We start from the raw sequence: 18,623 nt of genomic DNA on the forward strand, positions 1-18,623 counted from the left end.
GGCAAACGGAGAGCCCGAGCTGCACCCAAAGGCGCAGGGAGTTTGGGGCTGTGCCTGGCCTCCTGCACCGCGTCTTAAAGCATTGCTCACTCGAGGAGGCTGGGGGAATGGGAAAAGCAGACGGGGCGAATAAAGCTCATTTTCCTCCTGGAAGCTAATGCGCGGCGGAGACGAGGACACGGCAGTTTCACGCCCCATTGCTCGAGCGTCTCCATCCCCGCTCAGTGCGCAGCGGAGCCCAGCAGGCGGTGCACACATCTCCACGGGTCGCCTCCGAAGCACACAAAATTTGGCTCATTTGGGACAAAGCCAGATCACAGCAACAGGGACGGGGCTGGCAGCTGCCCCAGCTGCAGTGGCACGGTGCTGCAGGGTCACCGAGGAGCTCAGGATGTCTGTCCGGGAGCTCCGGAGGCAACAGAGCAGCTTTTGGACTCATCATAACCCTCTCTGTGCTTTCATGTACCAGGGGGGATATTCCAGGACCAGCAAACACCCTTTGGAATCTGGGAGTGGTTTTAGGGGCTATACCTTCAGCTAAAACCAAAAGAGTTTTGTCACTCAAGGCTATTTCCACCCTGAATCTTATTGCTTTGGGGGCCAGGAGGCCACAACAATCTTCTCTACAGATGCCCTTTGTGCCTGCACCACTGCCCACTCAAGCAGCTTCATCACCAGCCCCCGTTTTGGGTGAAAACCTCTCTCTTCTGAGCAAATCAGACCGGGAGATTAATACGGAATTGTCATTATTGAGGAGAAAAAAACAATTCAGCAATTTCGCTACGCTTTTTCTGGATCAATGGGGCTCAGCCTCGTGCGGGGTGGCAGCTCCCCCGCTCCTCGTCTCGTGGCCAGGATCTGTCACGGCCGCCCCAGAGGAGCTCTCGCATTTCCCATCTCCAGCCTTCAATTACACGCAGCATCAAGCTGAAGGCCGAGGAAATAATAGAAAATCAAGCGGCACAAACGCGTTTAAGCCATGGAACATTTTGCAGTTCACTTTTGCACTCACCCACAGACGGTCAGGCACAGGCAGGGACGTGAGATCCATCCCCCCGTCTCCTGCCCCAGTGAGGACCCCCCCTCTCGTGCCTTCAGCATGGGGACACGTCCCCTTTCCCCCCCAGGACCTCCTGGACTTTCTCCCCCAGAACTTGAGGGCTGTCAGAGGCTGTGGTGGGGCTGGGGAGATGTGGCTGGGATGCTGCTGGCTCAGAGTGCCCGCTCAAAGCCCTGCATCTTCCTCAGACAAAGCCTAGGGCATTCAGGTCCCCCCATCCCCTGCCTGCCTCCATCCCAGGCACCATCCCAAAATGTGGTGCAGTGGAGGGGGTGTCTTGTGCCAAAGCAGGGAGCACCCACCTGCACCCTGCCAGGGAAAGGAAAGGCATTTGGGGATTCCCAAATGGCCCCAATCTCATCAGCAGTCTCCCCAGCACATCTGGAGCATCTCCCTGACACAGCCAGCTCCAAAAAAAAACCCAGAATTAATGCTTGGGCGTCTCTGACCCCTCCACCTTCTCCCCTCCTAAACCTGCCCTCCCCGTTGCTGCAGGAGTGTGAAATCTGTGAGTCTCTTGCCCTCTCCCCTTCCCCAGCCCTCCACCTTCTCCCCAGTCACCCCTGGCTTTTAGCAGGCTTATTTTGGGTGCCTGGGTTTATAAAAAAAAGGGAGCTTCTGTTCCTGTGCAACATTAGCAAAGAGGTGAGAAAGGAGGAGCACAGTGACCATCACACCCCGTCCTGGTCCTCCCAGCTGCGTTTTTGCATCCCCACAACAAGGAGGGAAGGTGCCCTAATTCCATCAACTCAAAAAAAAAACACACAAGGAGGTAGAAGGTTTCAGAGCATTTCATTTGTAACCACAGTGAAATTCGCGTTATTGTATATAAGGCATAGACAGGTGATACAGACATCATCCGGCTATCATCCAAACCCCAAATTGTCCAAATCCCAAATAACAGGGAGGCACAGGACGGACTTCACACAGCTCCTACCCCTGGCTGGCTTCGGTGGAGAGACTTAACCCAGCTACAGAGGGCTCCCTGCCAGGCGAACAGATGGCTGTGGCTGTTCAAGCAGCAAAGAAAAAGAGATTGAGCTGATGTTGTCAGATGCTCAGACCTGCTTTTGCCCACCACAGGCCCACGGAGTCTTCTTGGCATGAAAATCAGCTCCAGAGCCCAGATTGGGAACACGGAGGATGGCATGTGGGGATGCAACCCTTTCCTTTTCCACTGGATCCTGGTCTCACACCACTGACAACCCGTTCTGGTTTGCCAGGGAAGAGCTGCTGGTAGGGTCTGGGAAATAAAATCAGGTTTCATACTGGGAGAGGCTCTGGGAGGTGGCACGTGGGTGAGTTTGGGTAGGGTTGCTTGTCTGTGGCAGGCTGGATGGCAAGCATCCAGGTATGAGCACTGCTTTGAACTCAAGCTTGGGTCACTCGTCTCTTTGGGGGTCCTGGCACCAAGACTGTGATTCTGAAACAGGTGAGGGTCATGGAGCAATAATGCCACGGTGGGAAACTTTACAGACTCTGCAAAGTGAAGCAAAGAAATGAAATACCAGGCCTGATTTCCCACTGCAGATGGGGGAGCGAGGCATGCAGGTAGGCAGCAAGATACCCAGACCCCTGGGCAGAGCTGGGTTATGGTGGATGAGGTGCAAGGACCAACCACACCAGCATTTTCAGCATTTTCACAGAATTATAACTCGTTCAGAAAGGCACAAACCCAAGCACCATTTGCCCTCAGCTCACCGGATCCTCAGCAGGGAAGCATCACAGAAAAAAATGACCGAGACGTGGTAGCCTGGCAGCGGCTAATAAATGGGGTGTGGGTGCGAATAAGGGTTGGGAAAAAACTGAACAAATGCCAACATGAAGCATTTAACTGTGCTAGTAAAATGAAACACCCACCCTGGGGTGGGAAAGCCCAGAGCCGACTCCACCAGCTGAGCACCAGCTGCTTTTGGAAGGAGGATGCTGGATGAGCCAAACCTCCGCAGCGAGGACAGGTTTTATATCTGCATGCTCTCCATGTCAAAAACGCTGTGTTCACACGTGGCAGAGAGCTGCCCCGGACAATCTGGGTGCTGTTACAGTACTGAATAACAAGGGATTTAATGCTCAACGCATCGCATCCCCATCCAGCAAAGCAATTAGGCATTGTGCTTGTTCCCTGCCTCCTTGCTAAGAACAGGCTTAAGTGCCTTGCTGGAGCGGGGCAGGAGCTTCCAGCAGCACAGTTTGTCCTGAGGAACTCTGATCCCCCAGGATCACTTTTCACTGCTACTTGTTCTCACGTGTCATGCTGAGCTTTTGGGGTCAAAAGGACCCGAGGCAGCCGTGCCTCGTCCTGCTGAAGGCAGACCCAGGTCCTGCGGGGGGACGGAGCAGGGGCAGAGCAGCAGCACGGCTGTCTCGCATGGGGACATTTGCTTTCCCACTTGGTGGCCCCGTGCTGGGAGATGGCTCCTTGCAGGGTGAGAGGATGCAGGATGAAAATTCAAGAGTAATGCTGTTTTGATGAGCATCTTAGCATGACATGAGCCAGAGCTGTTAATAACCAGAAGTCCCTCTCAGTCCACATCGCTCCATGGGATTGCAGCAGCAGAGACAGATGGGCAGGAGGGAATAGGGAACAGCAGAAATGTCCCAGTGCTGCCATCCCAGCCCTGCCATAGCTGCTCTGTGGCAGGGCAACACCTGCAGAATATTCAGTATAATATTTTGTTCACAAAGCAGAAAGAGTTTCACAGCTTGCCCTGCAGTCTGCTTTTTGTACTGCTTTGCTTAAGCATATTTGGGAGCACAAGAGAAAAAAAGACCGATATGTCACTGAGCTGTAGCTGCAGGGCTTGCATTTGGCAGCGAAAAGCAGGAAGGCAAAGCCCCCGTGCCCTGCTTTGCTCTGGAGTTGCTCTCGGGGCAGGGCTCAGCCTGGCCCCGCGCTCTCTGCCACCGCAGCACTGGCTCGGAAGGGAGGCACTTGGAGGGGAAAGAGCCACCGAGGGGGAAAAAGAAGCTCCAAAACACGTGGGCCAGACTGTGCGGTCCTTCAAGAGAGCAAAATTCAACAGTTGCTCTGATTTAGCAATTGCCACCAAGCCCGGTTTGGGATCTCAGAGCCTTTCCCCTGGGTCCTCTGTCTCATGGCTTTTGCTCTTTGGGAAGGCAACGTAAGAGCCCAGGGTTTCAGGCTGTGCAGCACATTCCATCTTTGGTAAACTTTATATATTATAAACCAGATAATACACGTTACACGGCAAAGGAAAACTAAGGCTTGTTGGGAGTGCAAAGAAAAGTGTGCTCAGAACCTGAGAGATTTTAGCAGGCACACGCTGCTCGCGCCAGCAGCCCAAAGCTCCCCCTCTAAGGTCTGCTGCATCTTTGTGTGCTCACGGGCGATACACGAAAAGGTCCTTTTCTCACCCACCCTCTTCAGCTTTGCGTTGGTGTTCAAGCTTTCAAGATCAGGACAGCTTAACTTAAAAAAAAAAAAAAAGAAAAGAAAAAAAAAAGAAAAAAAAAAAAGGAAGGAAAATAAGAAATATCTCAGAGTAGGTCTTGTTTACGCACTGCTTCCGAGGTGAGTGCTGCAGGTGGAATTCTGCACCGGGGAAAGTCATGAAGTTGTGTCTTCATTTTGGCAGCAGCCTGGGCTGGAGAGAGGCTGCCCCATCTCCAGCTCCATCTGCTGATGAGATCCAGCGCAGAGCCGCAGCTTCCTTCCAAAATCCCCAGGCAGGCACCGGACCTTTCATGCGTTTGCCAGCACAGCTTCACTGGAAAGGCTTCACCAGTTTCATAGCAGCGTAGTTCTAGGGGAATGGAAAAACAAGGCAGAGAAAAGCTGATTTGAAGCGGGTAGAGCAGGGCAGCAAGTGGACGTCACAGCATGTTTTGGATCGTGGTACAGAACTGCAGGGGGGCTGTGCTCAGGACAGGGGAGAGGGACGAGCACCAGGAGTCACTCCTGGACTTTGATTGCACCTTCCACCAGTTTTTAAGATCACTCAATCACAGAATCACAGAATGGTTTGGGTTGGAAGGGACTTTTAAACAAAATCAGGTCCAAACCCTGGCATCTTCCACCAGCCCCATTCAGCCCAGCCTTGGGCACCGCCAAGGATGGGGCAGCCACAGCTCCTTGGGGCAGCCTGTGCAGTGCCTCACCACGCTCAACATAAATAATTTCTTCCTTATACCCAATCTAAATCTTCCCTCTTTCAGTTTAGAACTGAAAGATTGACTTCCCCATCTCCGTTCCTTGCAGCAACGTGCCACCTCCCCGCCAGCATCCTCCTGGTGCCCTGCTGCAACCTCCCCCCTTTCTCTGATCCCTGTACTCACTACTCAAGCCCTGCCTTCGTATCCTGAAGGCTCGCTGTCCCCCAAAAGAGGTGACCTTGTCTGCTCTGCCCGTTTGGGGTGGACCCTTGGAAATGGGCCCTGGCCCTGGTCCCCAGGCATCTGTGCCAGGACATCTGCAGAGCGGTCCCCCAGCCCTGCACCATCCTGGGTCTGTTTCTCAGCACAAGCCTAGCCTGCGGGTCCATGGACCGCCTCCAAGGAGTCTGCCAAAGGCAATCATTGAAGGCAAACCCACTGCTGGATTTTTTTTTCTCTGCCCTGTCTGTGTCCCTCAACGTCTCAGCCCTCTGTTTCAGCACCAGCCTTTGGTGCACTTTGGCTCCTGAGCGCGCACACCCCAGGCAAGACCTTCCCGTGACCATTCCTGGGATCTCTGCTGCCCCTGTTACAGTGCACTGAAGCATGGGGCTGCCATGGAAAATGAGCTGTTCCGGCATTTTAGCCTATTACACGTGTAATTCCTTCCTTGAAAGATGACAACGCTGTAAAAAAAAAAAAAAGGCTAAGCTGTGTAAATGCCTCTTATCAAGACCGCAGCGAAAAGTACAGACAAAGACACATGCTTGGGCTGTTTGGAAAGAGCTCTATTTAAAGTAGCTCTGGTTCAAACACCCGCGACCACATACTAGCCAGCTTGGAAGGAGCCTCCCAAGCATATTGAAGTTAATTGGTACAGGATGTTCTATCACTCCGGTGCTTTAACAAAAAAATAAAAAAAAATAAAAAGTATCTGGAAACAAAGCATAACGCTGGTTTACCAGCAAGCTTTTTGGAGGAGGGGAGAGAATAAAAACAACACAAGTAAAGCCTGAGCAAAAGCATCTTGATAAATTACACCGTGTAGCAAATTATGGGGCAGTTTGCCAATTGAGGATTTCTAATAATGCCATAAATCAGGCGAGGAAACTTAGGGCAGTTTACCAGAAGTCATTAGAAAAGCCTCCAGTGGAATATAACCTTCGAATTAATTATCCATCCATTTGTCTTTCGGAGTCTCTCCTCCAAAACGCTTCTATTTTTTATGATTTGACTGGTTGCATTCTGGAGGGTAGCAAGTTTTCTGTCCAGCTATGAATTTGTATTAACGAAGTGTTGAAAGCCAAGCAGGATTATCAATCAGCGCAGAAAGCAAGCTGTAATTAGAATTAATGGCAATGGAAGCAACGCTGGGCTTGCAGAACACAAACAGAGCTTTAAAAGGTAGTAAACATTTTCATGGTGCTGCAAAACAGAGCTGCCTCCAGCTGGAAGCCGCGCTACATTTTTCTACGGTGGTAGCCACTAAAATCTTTACAATAATCCCTGCTCCGGGGAGATAACTTCACCGCAATATTCCCCATGCGTTGGGGCTGCAGAAGCCAAGGCTGGACTTTTATAACCTTTTGCTCTGATTTTGTGTCCAGCTCCATCCCGAGACTTTCCCTAAGCGTTCCCCCAGAGAGGCAGAGCTCATGTTGGTGGTGGTACCAGTGGAGGAAAAGCCCACCACGGTCAGCAATCCTCTCCAAAAGGCCCCCATCATGCCACCGATGTCCTGCTGGACAGGGGCATGGGGTGGAATTAGGGCATTATCTGGTAGAAAGACATTCAACCTCCATACGTGGATGCCTGGAGCAATGAAGAATTTACCACAATTTTTGGCAAACCGTTCCAATGGTGAATTAACCCCGGTCTCAAAAATTAGCATCCTATTTCCAAACTTAGTGTCCTCTAATTCTGACATCCAGCTTCTGGGTCGCATTATATGTCTGTTGTCGAAAGGGTTTCTTGATGTCAGGTTGGATCGAAGGCCTGCCCAAGGAAATCACGGAGGAAGCATCCAGGGAATGCCATTCCCAGTGCCCCAACTCGCCCAGACCACAATGACAAACACTCTGCAAAGAGAGCCGAGGCAAGCCGGCGAGAAACCTGACACTCAGACCGGGTGGAAAAGCCCCACTTAAAAGCGAAGATCCTCAGAATATCGGATTTTCAACATTTTTTGCCGTTTTTGTAAAACAAGACAGTCTTTTTTATGGAAATTTGCATTACCACGCAGTTTTCCACCCAAACCCAAAAGGCCTTCCAGTTGGAAGTGGCCTCTCGCCCACTCAGAGGAGCTGCTCTGTAAACAGCTGCACTAACAACGAACCATTTCTTAGGAACCTGTGCCTAAATTCCCCATCCCGCAGCACTCCCAGCTCCCCACGGGTCCTGGTGAACCTCCTCATCACCCCGCAGCTCCCCCAGACCCTCCTCACCTCTGCACGGGGTATTCTTCACTCACTTCAACTCAGGACCTTCTCTGATTCAAAGCACAAACCATCTTCAAAGGTTTCCAACTCCCTAAATTAGCCCTAAATTTTGCAGAATATTTTGTTTCTCTGCCCAGTGAGCAAAATACTTCCTGGGGGTGTACAACACTGCTCAATGATTATTCTGAACAAGACTGAGATATCGTTTTCTTCACATTCACTGAAAAACCTGAGCTTTTGGGACCCACAGATTTGGGAACTACTGTCGGGGATCATGGACAGCCTGTCGCTGCTTCAGGTGGGAGCACGAGGCTCTCAAACACTTTGACTTCCCAGCTACTTCGACTGTGGTTTGAGGCTTTCATCGCTGTATGAGGGATAGGAAGAAATAAAAATTAAAAAAAACTTATTTTTATACCAGAAGCCAATGAAAATGCCCCGGGTTCATTTTCAGGTGAGATTCCCATCTCTCTGGGATGCCAGAGGAACCACTACTTGCCCAGGACACGTGGTGGGCATCTATTTCCCAGACCCCTGCCCAGCCGAGGACCATCTCCTGAGAAGCAACCACTGGAAGGACCCTGGAGGTCCTGGAGAAGCTCCCAAGAAGCAGAAAGCTGCAGATGAGATGTTCACACAAAATCACAGCAAAAAGGAGAGGAGAACCAGAAGAAGAAAACCTGCACCTCTGGGTGCCCCCTGTAGCAGCCCTTTGGGGTCTTTGCCCCCAGCCTGCTTAGACCGAGGGTCCGTGGACCCTAATGGGATTCCCCTGAGGTCTTCCTGCCACCACCTTTGCCCAGCTGGAGGGGGACAGGGTGCACCCAAAGCCCCCCACCTGCAGCATGGGACCCCTGCACGGGGTCAGGACCACGCAGACAGCACCCAGCAGAGCACGGCTCTGATTTTAAACAGGGCCTGACGGTGCCACCAGCACGCAAACCAGACAAGACGTGAGGAGGGGTTGCTTTTTGGTGCATTTGGTTGCTTTTTGGTTGCTTTTTGGTGCATTTAAATCAGGGATGTAATGGTGAGCTCTGCCAAAGGTCAGCACGCCAGGGGCACCCTTCACAGCAAACCACCACCAGCGCTCCTGCCAAGTGCACTGCTGGATGAAATGGGAAAGCAACTAAATCTCCGGGTAGATACAGGACCAGTGACCTCAAAAATCTAGGGGAAGCTGGCCAAACACATAAAAACTGAAAAATTCCATGAAACACGGCCTCACTTATTCGAAATATGACTAAAAATTGACCCAACCAAAATGAAATTAAATACAACAACATTTAGCCAGGAAACGGGGAAAAAACCCAAGTAATAATGAGCGTAAATCAATATTTATAGTTTGTGATTTTTTTTGCTTCTCTCAACATTGTTTTTATATGATACCACCGGAACGGCTGCAAAGCCACTTGCAGCTTCAGGGGAGCACTGAAGTTTTCTGAGTTCTTCTTGGTCACAAAGGCTCAGGGATACGGGGAGAGCCGTGATCTCATCCCATCCCGTTTTTGAGATGGGAACAGCCAAGCATGCACAAGGTCAGCTCATCTGAAAGTGATTACAACGGCGAGGAGAAATTCCACACCTCGCTCGTCGGCTGCGCGTTGCGAGCGCACAAAGCCATCTGCAGAAAGCAGCCACGTTCTCTCGCACGGGGTTATAAATTACCCCAATGAGTTATTTTCTTTAAAAAAAAAATCATATACATGGAGCAGAATTTGTTAAGTGCTGGAAAGAGCGAGGCGGGTCATTTTTCTTATCAGTCTGGGAGGAGGGGAAAAAGCATCCAAGAGCCGGCATGAATTATGCCAGTGCTGTAGAAACAGAGGAGGATAGAGAAACCCATCCCAAGCCAAATGGGAAGGCCAGGGCTCCGTTATTTATTTGTTTTGTTTTGCCAGTGGAACTGACAGCGAGGCAAGAAAAAGCCACTTGCTTGATTAATGAGGTGAAAACCCTCCCTCTCGTTTCAGATGTTACATTGGGATAACGTGCTGCAAGCCTTGATAATGAGCGAGGGGGCTGCCTGGATGCCTCTAAACTCCCCTGCATCTTTAAGCAATTACAGCCCCATCCATTTCTTGCCACTGCTCAGCCCTGTAAAATGGCTGTATTTCTAATTAGGCTGCTTTTTTCGTCGGGGATTTTCCCACCAGCGCTCAACGCTTCCGACACTGGCAGCTCAAACCTTTTTGGAAACACCCAGTTAACCTCTGGGTTTACTGGGATTGAAACACAAGGATGGGAGCACCCAGGGGCAGACAGCAGGAGCACTGACCCCCTTCTGGCATGTCACAGGGCTGTTCCCTGGGATTTTGGAGCCACCCACACCAGGACCTCTGTCAGCACAGCAGCTGAGCAGCCTCGGAGAGCTGGGGGAGCAGCCGGGACCTTGCTCAGCCCCCCTCTCCTCTCCCAGCTCTCCTCTCCCAGCCCCCTCGTACCGGGAAGGCGTAGATGAAGATCCCCAGGAAGAGCAGCAAAATGAAGAGCACGATGGCCAGGACGAGCACCCACTTGTACCGCCGCCACAGGATGTACTTCAGGGTCTTGTAGGGGGAGGTGAACCACAGGAAGGAGGTCTCTGGGCGCCTGCAGCCAAATAAATTGAGGTCACTGCTGAGCTTCGTGGTACCTTCATCCTGCTGGATCCCAACCCCAGGAGCACTCCTCTCTGTAAGAGTTAGCTGCACCCCTTGGAAACCCACATCCCCATGTGTGGACTACATTAAATGGCCTCTTTTGGAGGTCTAGACCAGCCTCCCAGCCCCCCTGGACTGTCTCAGCTCATACATCTGAGCATCAGCAGAGCCTACGTGGGAGCAAACCCCGTTCAGATGGCAGACCTCAGACTGGGAACCCAGCTTTTCAGCTTCCTCCTTGAGAACTCTGTGCCCCCGGGGTTATTTTTCCACCGAAGATGCTCTTACTTGGGGTCCTCCAGCTTGGGGTTCATGTTCGGCTCATCCCGACCCACGCCAGCTGGCCGCTCTTCATGCTCTTGTTCGGCCACGATTTCCAAAGTCATTTCCAATTTGCCCTGCGGGGGTTAAACAAAACCAAGGATATAAATAAGCAGAAAGGTGGGAAATGAAGGCATGTTGCAAAACACTAACGGGGGAAAGAAAAAGCACTTTGACCGTAGCACAGCCACTACCTGAGACCTTGAGGAGCTCAGCAAGAGCAATTTCATACAGATCCCTCACCTGCCCAATGTGATGATCCCAGCAGATATCCCAGAGCATCTCAGGTACCATCGACAGCCAAGTTTAGGCAACTGAATCAGGGAGTTTTGGTGAATGACTTAATTTGCTGCCTGGCCTCCCTCACCTGCATCAAACGGCCCCCACTGACTCCAGCTGGAGCCTGGACACTTGGATTTAGGTGAATCTCTGACAGTCAAACCCCTTCCCTTGTACTTGTCGCAAGACAAGAGCATTAAGAATAGTCGTGGAGAGGTCAAATGAGGTGGCGTGTTCCAAAAACTGCAGCTAAAAATCTGACAGAACAAACAATTTTACTTTGAGGCGTTTGCATGTTGCTGAGCAAATCCTGGAAACAATCCAGTTTGGATCTGGTCTGGTTTGCCAAATTTGCAGGCCAGGACTGGGTTCCCTGCCCTGGCCATGACTTCCCCCATGTGCCTGCCCGGCCGTGCTCCTCCTCAACACTTTGAGCAAGTCCCCAAAGACAAAGCACAAAGAGGACACCCAGGGGTGCAAAAGGCCTTACCGCCAGGGTCTTCTTCTGATCCTGCTCAGCAACGCAGGGCCACCAGCCCTTGACGGTTTTCTGCTCAAAGAGGGACACGAAGCGACCTGAGGACAAGCTTTCATCTACAAGCTCCAGGGAGCACTTCTCTGCGGTCTTGGCAGGCTTGGGCATCCTGTTGAGATCCATCTGAATGGAGCCTGCAGGGAGAAAAGCACAACAGGTCCTTAACCCAAGGACTATTCCCCTGAAGAAATACCCGCTGCAGCACCCTCCGGCAGCTTGGGCAGACACCCACACAGCACGGGGGGGAGCAGGCTCAGTCTGGTTCGATTTTCTAAGCACAGCACTGGGTTTAGCTCGTGGCTCTGCCTACAGCTCGAGCACTCAGCATCACCGTTGTGGGAGCATCACCATTCGGAAGATCTGAGCCATGAAGTCCTTCCAGGAGGGGCTGTAAAACATCTGCTGACTGTACCCAGCTATAACATGGGATGGCTTGCACCAACAAGGCAGGCTAGGATTTTCAGAGAGGACTAGATTTAGGTGAAATTCAAATTGTCCACATCCACAGGGCAGATAAGTAGAATATTGGTCAGGAGGCTCACAGATCTCTAGGCAGGTTATGTTATCGCCACACCAAGGTTGGTAACTGCAGCAAAATATTTAAGAATAATATCCCACAAAAACGACAGCTTCCTCCTCGTACAAAGAACAATCCCACAATTAGCACTTTTTTTTCTAGCCTTTAGGAAATCTGAGCTCAGTTCTTCAAGCGTTAGCTGAGAGTGCCAGCATTTAACTCCCAGTTACACAAATTTACCTTTCGGCTGGGAAGGGCCAGGGACAAGCACAGGGGCTGTTCCTGGTGCCCAGCTGACAGCCAGCAGCCTTTTATGCTGGGTGGCACAAGCAGGAGCCTGTTTGCATTTTACCCTTTCTGTGCTGCAGTTTCTCACTTTTGAGGTCCTTTAATGAAATGTGTTTTACAAAAGCCAAGGGCCAATTTTGTTTGCTGAAATTTGCAGAGAATTCACCGTTGGCAGTCATAGGGGTGAGTGAACAAAAACTCACAATGAGTAAAGCCAGAAGTGAAAACACACCTTGTGAAAGGTTAGCTTGGCACTCAGCCCACGTAATTAATCAAAGAGAGGATTTGAAAGGATCTTCATCACATACTACCCCAGTGAAGCTTTTGATGTTTGATTTTTTTGGGGGGTGGCACAAAGAAAGGTAGAACAACGTTCAACCAAAAAATAATAATAATAATGCTGGAGCCTCCAGTTTCTGCACAGAAAATCTACTGCATGGCTCCGCTCTTTCCTACTAGGTGTTTTTGTTTTATTTTCAGTTCAGTTTCACTGAGAAGGATAAAATCTCTTCTCGTGGAAACTGGGGCCCTTTTGGAGCTGGTGATGCTCTCGAGAGCTCAGGTCAGCCCAGGAAAAGGCTGCTGCTGGCAGAGACTGGGAATCTGCCCGAGAGGAACCAGTTATCCCCAGTCCTGAGCCTAGGCTGTCATCAGATCCTGCTCAGTGGCTTAAATTGGTCTTGTGCACATTCTTTGTGTCCTAAAAAGATTCAGTAATTGTTTCCTTTGTGTCTGCCTCGGTGGGGACGGAGCCCAAAACCTCTCCTGACTTACCCAAGTAGTCATCAAAAGAGAACTTGTCGTTGTCCCAGATCTGGAAGATAAGCTGCGGCGGAATCTTATTTTCTGTCTTGTCCAAGCTCCAGAAGTGCTCCTAAAATCAGACCAGAAGAGAAACCAGGGAAAAAATAAAAGGCTCATTAGCAGACGCGGGCAGAGCCAGGCTACTCTCATCTCACAGCCGTGGAAATCCCATAACATAACCGAGATTGAGGCTTCCACATCAGCTCACTGAGTGATGAGTTCCTTAGTTCTCAAATGACCTTATTCATCTTTTCTGCTCACCTCCGAGGTTGAGGTCTATAATAATGTGAGGTCTGTGACTATATGCACTTCTCTTTTCTATCCCATGGGCATTTTTTGTCTATTTTCTGCCTCTAGACCTGCTGTGACAACCCCTGGAAAGGTTTTGCAGCAGTCCCAGACGCCTGTTTGCAAAGCACCTGGAATGAAAATCGCACTGGAATCGTCCCTTGCAATTATCCTAATTTACCAAGCCCTTGCACGGTGCAATCTGCCTTTTGGGAAGTCAGAGCATCACGCCCCAAAATGCCGATGGAGGGGAACATTTAAACCAGGTTTCTCTAACAAGGAGGTTGGGGAATCTCAGGAATCCCATTGCTGTGCCTGCAGGCTTGTGGTCACACCATCATAACATCTGGTGGATCCTTGTCCATCCCACGAAAATTGCTCTGTGCGACCAGTAATATATCCCAAAGGGGATCCCGTATCGTTTTTGGGATGCCAGAAGATGCCTGAAGGTTAGGACCACGTGTAAGGACAGAGGGAGCGGGACAGGGACGCGCACAAAGCTGAGGTCCTGTTATTCCTGGTTCCAGCCAACGCGTGCAACGAGGAGCAGCACACGCTCAGAGGTGTGTCCCTGCGACAGGGCAGTATCGTAAAGAGAACAAATTTAATTAAAACCAGGAAACTCCAGCATTATTCACGACGCATACGGAGCACCATAAATTCACTGCCGTGGCTACGAGACTGATTCATTATATCGTGCAATATATATAAATATATATATATAAAAGGACAAAAAAAAAAAATAAGAACGTGTCACACTCCGTAAGAACATAAATATTCGACTAGGGAGACTGTGGGTGGAGGGAGGCACTTAAATCCCATTGAAACTGGTTTGACTTTAAGAGATCACCCTGAACGGTTATATTTCAATTGAGCTCCGTTCCCAGCCTTGCTTAGGAAAAACGCGCCAGCATTTTTGCAGCGGAGCATTTTATTTATGCATTTTAAATATTTTATAATCTAGAAAAAAAAAATAAAATAAAGTCAATGGAAACTTCCATCTCTCCCCCACCGCTCGCCGAGATGTATTAAAACGTGTGTTTACTCAAGCGAGGGGGAGGGCCACGTATTCCCAGCTAATAACTCATTTTAAATTAAAACTGCTAAAAAGGGAAAGAGCTTATGGTGATTCTTCCTCTTCCCATATAGTGGTCGGGTCCTGCTCTGCAGAAGGGCTGTTAGTCATCCTGAGAAGAAAGCCCCGAGGAACCAGGTAGCTGTGCCAGCAGAAGGCAGCCAGATGGCATCGCTGGGGGCCGGGGGCTCTCCTGGGGGTGAGGACAGGAGGATGGGGGACAGGAGGATAGGGGACAGAGGATGGGGGACAGAGGATGGGGGACAGAGGATGGGGGACAAAGGACATCTCCCGTGGTGAGCTCCTGGAGGCACAGGCTCCCTCTGATCAGGGACAGAGCCTTTCAGGGGTGATCCAGGCACCCCACATATGCTCAGGCTGGGAAAGGACGAAGCATCCTACAAGTGCCTCGTCCCCTCTAGCGCTGCCGTCCCTAATTTGGAGGCTGATTCCACCACCACCACCTGCAGCATCCAGCCGTGTCCGTGCTCCGAGGGCATCACCACGCTGCTGCCAGCACCTCTAGGAGCACACCCTGGACCTTCCCTCTGCACCACCCCATCCACCCGGAGCCGAACGTGAGCGAAATTCGGCACTGGAGCAGCCCCTCCAAGAGCCAGGGGTACCAGTGATAGCTTTGCTCCCCAGGAAAAGTTCTCCCTGGGAGGACCCAGCCCCGTGCCAGCCCTGATGGGGAAAGAGCAGCAACCCAGAAAAGGATTGGGGTGCTGTGCGACCCCATTTCTGCCCTGAGAGCAGCGCCCCAGCTTGCCAGGGACCCCCCTGCCCCAGCAAGGATGATTTGGGCAGGATCAGCCCCATCCCGGGTGGCAACGCGGAGCTGGTACAACGCTAGCAGCTCTCTACAGCGTTGGCCTTTCCTGTGGAAAAAGCCTGTAAATGTGGTTTTGGCTGGTGGCGAAGCTTCCCTCCTCCGAGCCCCGTGAAGCCGGGGACACGGCGGAGCGGAGCTGGGCGGGCGGGCTGGGGAAAGGAGGAATTTGATGCTGAGCAAAGTTTATGGGTCCATTTCGAGGCGGTGTGAAAAGCTGCCTCCGTGATTAAATCTAGCTCTGAAGGTTCCCTATAAAAACAAGCCGTGGCCAGAAATTTATTTCCTAGCCTTTTTTGCAAGACGTGGGAAGGGAAGGGGGCTTGAGTTATTGTTTGGGGGGTTTGTTTTGCATCGGGTGGGGGGTGGAGAGGGGAGGCCGGTGAATATTTTACGGTCTTGAATAATGCAGCAGGGGAGGCAGGGGAAAAAAAAAAGCTCATATCACGAGGAAAGTGTTGACAGGGCTGCATTTCTTCTGGGCTGCTTGTTGCTGCAGAATACAAAGTGAGGAGCTACCCTGCTTTTTTGGGGAGGGGGAAAGGCATGAATGGCCAAGCAAGCCTGGCCCATTTTGGTGCAGGAGAGCTCCAGGCCCTGGCCCCACAGCAATCAGATGATTTGCTCATCCCTTTCCACACGTCCATCAGAAAGTAAAATTTAGAGGGGTAACTCCCCGTGGCATGTCACAGAGGGTGCCTGCACATCCCAGGACACGACTGCTGCCCTCGGTGTGTTATGAATTCTGTCGTGTCATTGTGCCTGCTGGTTTCGGCCCCATTAAAATACCTAATTTATGACCGACTTGTGTAATTACATTTTCTTTAAAAAAAAAAAAAGAAAAAAGTACTTGGAGCACATTCAAAACGTTGCATGTTGGCTATACGTTGAGAGAAAACGAACACGCTGCGTTTTGCTTTGCTTTCTCATGTCCCTGAGAAAACAGGGAAGGGCACGACAAAGGATGGGAACCAAGAAAGGAAAAAGTCCAAATTCAGAAGCAATAATCTTGTTTTCACTTCCTAAGACCAAAGAGGAATGAAAATTTCAATCTAACAAAATATTACCTATTATTCATAAAAATCAGTGCTCGATACGCTGAATTTCAAAGCAAAACCAGCCAGGACACAGAAACTTCTTGGTTCACCCTGGAGAGTCAGTGACAAACAGAACAGAACCAGGGGAAAATGGGAAAACGCAGCAATTCAGCTGCAGGAACCTCACACTCCTGGCTATTTTTTTATAGAAATTAAACAACGGAGAGGGCACACACATACCTCAGGGCTAAACTCTTGCTCTGTCTGACAGCTACACCAAGTCAAGGCTGCCCACGTGCTCTCAGCCAGCCCAGAGCCATGCACTTGGAGCTGAGGCTCTGGCCCTACACAAATCCGAGCCATCAGTGCCCAGAAGGTGTCAGGATGCTGTAGTGAGTCCGAAAAGTGAGCAGAATGGATGGAGCTGGGAAAGCAGCAGCTCCAGGGAGTGAGGAATTTATTCTCAGCTCCATTCACGGCACCGCTTGGAGCAGGGAGTTGCTGCCCTCTCTGCCCCGCTTTTCCCCAGCAGGTTTAAGACCCCAAACCTACCTCTTTCCTGAGGAGCCTGTCGCTGGTGTGATTTCTAGGATGCCACCAGCCGACCAGTTTTTATTAAAGGCCTTCCAAACATCACGTTTGCTGTCACACTCAGATCCAAAGCCAGCAAACGCGGAGGCTACAGCATGCAGCAGCTGCACCTTACACAGATGGGACCTCAGTTACTCAAAGATATGTGCAAGCAGCACCAATATCTCACAGCCACGGGGTTATTCCTGGGATTATCCTCTAGGACCAGCTATTTCCAGCCATGCTTCCATCATTTCCAGCAGCTCCTGCTCTGGTACTCACACGTCCTGCATCAGTTCTTAAAAAGGATGGGGAGGGAAGCATCTTCCTGCAGGGTTATAGGGCCAACAGCTCACCAACCTGCTGTTCCCTCCACTTCCCAGCTTCGCAGCTGTCTGAGGACACGAATCACATCTATTTGGTATTATCGCTTCTGCCACTTCCATACCGTGATCTGTCCCTGGAGCTGTTCATTATTAACAAAGCATCTTCAAGCAAGCAATGATTTCCTTGCCTGAAGCACCTGCTGACTGTAGCACCTCCTCCTGCTTTAAGAAGCAGTTAAAACTGGAAGAAGAGATTCCCCTGGACTTGGCCTTCTGGAATATTGTTGATTTTTTTATTTATTTATTTATTTTCCCAGTGTCCCAGGCAGCACAGCACACTCAACCACCTAACTTTCCCTCCTGGCATCTGCTGACTCAGCATCACTGAGAGCCCTCTTCCTCCCCTGCCACTTCTGTGCCCGACCCCTGACGTCTCCCAGTGAGCTTTGACCTCCACCAGTTCGTACTGGTCTCCCAGTTCTGCGGCTGAAGGTGGCGTGAAGCCCAGCAGGCATCTCTGCAAGGCAGGCTGCAGGGCTCACCAACTTGGAATCCAAATTAGGTTTTATATGACCATGCCAGCTTAAACCTCCAACTTAAAGCCACTTTGCTTTTGCACCCAAATAGGTCGCAATTAACCTCAAACCTGGGATGGGCCCCTTCAGCAAAGAGCACACAGGGGAAGAAATCAGATGAAGGCAAGAGCTCCCTGAAGCAGAGCCTCACCACAATTGTCCCAGCCTGAACAAAGCAGCCTGATGCTTGCAGCTTCTTCCACAGTAGCGGGATGTTTCCCCTTCCAATGGCTCTTCACCCTCACAAAACAGCACATTTTCTGCTCTGGCATTAGCTCTTCATTCTGTTGTTGACAGCAAACCCCCAAGACTAGTAGCAGAACAAGAACGAAGACAACAGCTCTGTGCTTTGGTCTGGCTCCTGCCGGTGGCATGGCACGACACGGGGCTGAAATTGCTGACAATGTTCCCGTATTCGTTCTGCTCATCAAATGGAATTTCTTTTTTGCAACGCTTTTCAGCTGGCATGAACCCCCCAGCCAGGTCTTCGAAACTCCAACCCAATGGTTTATTTCCAGGTCCTCTCAAGCACCACGATTTTTTAACTCGTGTGTTGAGGCTCTCTTGAAATTCAACCCCGGGTGTTCATTTATGCCGATGACATTTGCTGAGACATTCGGTGTCAAGCTTTTTTTTTTTGCCCTGGAGGACATCTCAAATTCAGACTTGGCAGCTCTGTGCAGCTACCGCTGTAATTGGCACTTGCAGCCGAACGTTTCAAAATCAATTTCATGCATTTTCCACCTCCACAGCGCCTGCGAGACGCGGGAGCTGAGCGCCTCTCTGACGGGGTGCCCGGAGAAACCTGAGCCGCATCCAGCCCATCTCGGCGGCGCTCTCCGTAGGCTCTGCTTGCACCATGACCATCTGATAACATCGTCTGCCAGAGTCGAGAGCTGCCAGACTTAGACCTGGGGATCTGA

At 50.8% G+C, this 18,623-nt stretch overlaps 1 protein-coding gene across 11 annotated transcripts in view; it reads right to left on the reverse strand.

Annotated features, from left to right (window-relative positions):
• Positions 1-1,833: 1,833 nt before the first annotated feature.
• Positions 1,834-18,623, reverse strand: part of DYSF (dysferlin) — an 80,552-nt gene continuing 63,762 nt past the window's right edge. For all 11 annotated transcript variants that reach the window (XM_038178651.2, XM_038178647.2, XM_038178648.2 and 8 more), the window contains 5 exons: positions 12,968-13,067; positions 11,344-11,522; positions 10,542-10,651; positions 10,056-10,203; positions 1,834-4,824 (listed from right to left, as the gene is read on the reverse strand). In XM_038178651.2, the coding sequence (XP_038034579.2) occupies positions 4,786-4,824; positions 10,056-10,203; positions 10,542-10,651; positions 11,344-11,522; positions 12,968-13,067 (576 nt within the window). In that variant the 3' untranslated portion in view covers positions 1,834-4,785. The remainder of the gene's footprint in view (positions 4,825-10,055; positions 10,204-10,541; positions 10,652-11,343; positions 11,523-12,967; positions 13,068-18,623) is intronic.

Source organism: Anas platyrhynchos, chromosome 4 (genome assembly GCF_047663525.1).
Source record: "Anas platyrhynchos isolate ZD024472 breed Pekin duck chromosome 4, IASCAAS_PekinDuck_T2T, whole genome shotgun sequence".
NCBI lineage: Eukaryota > Metazoa > Chordata > Aves > Anseriformes > Anatidae > Anas > Anas platyrhynchos.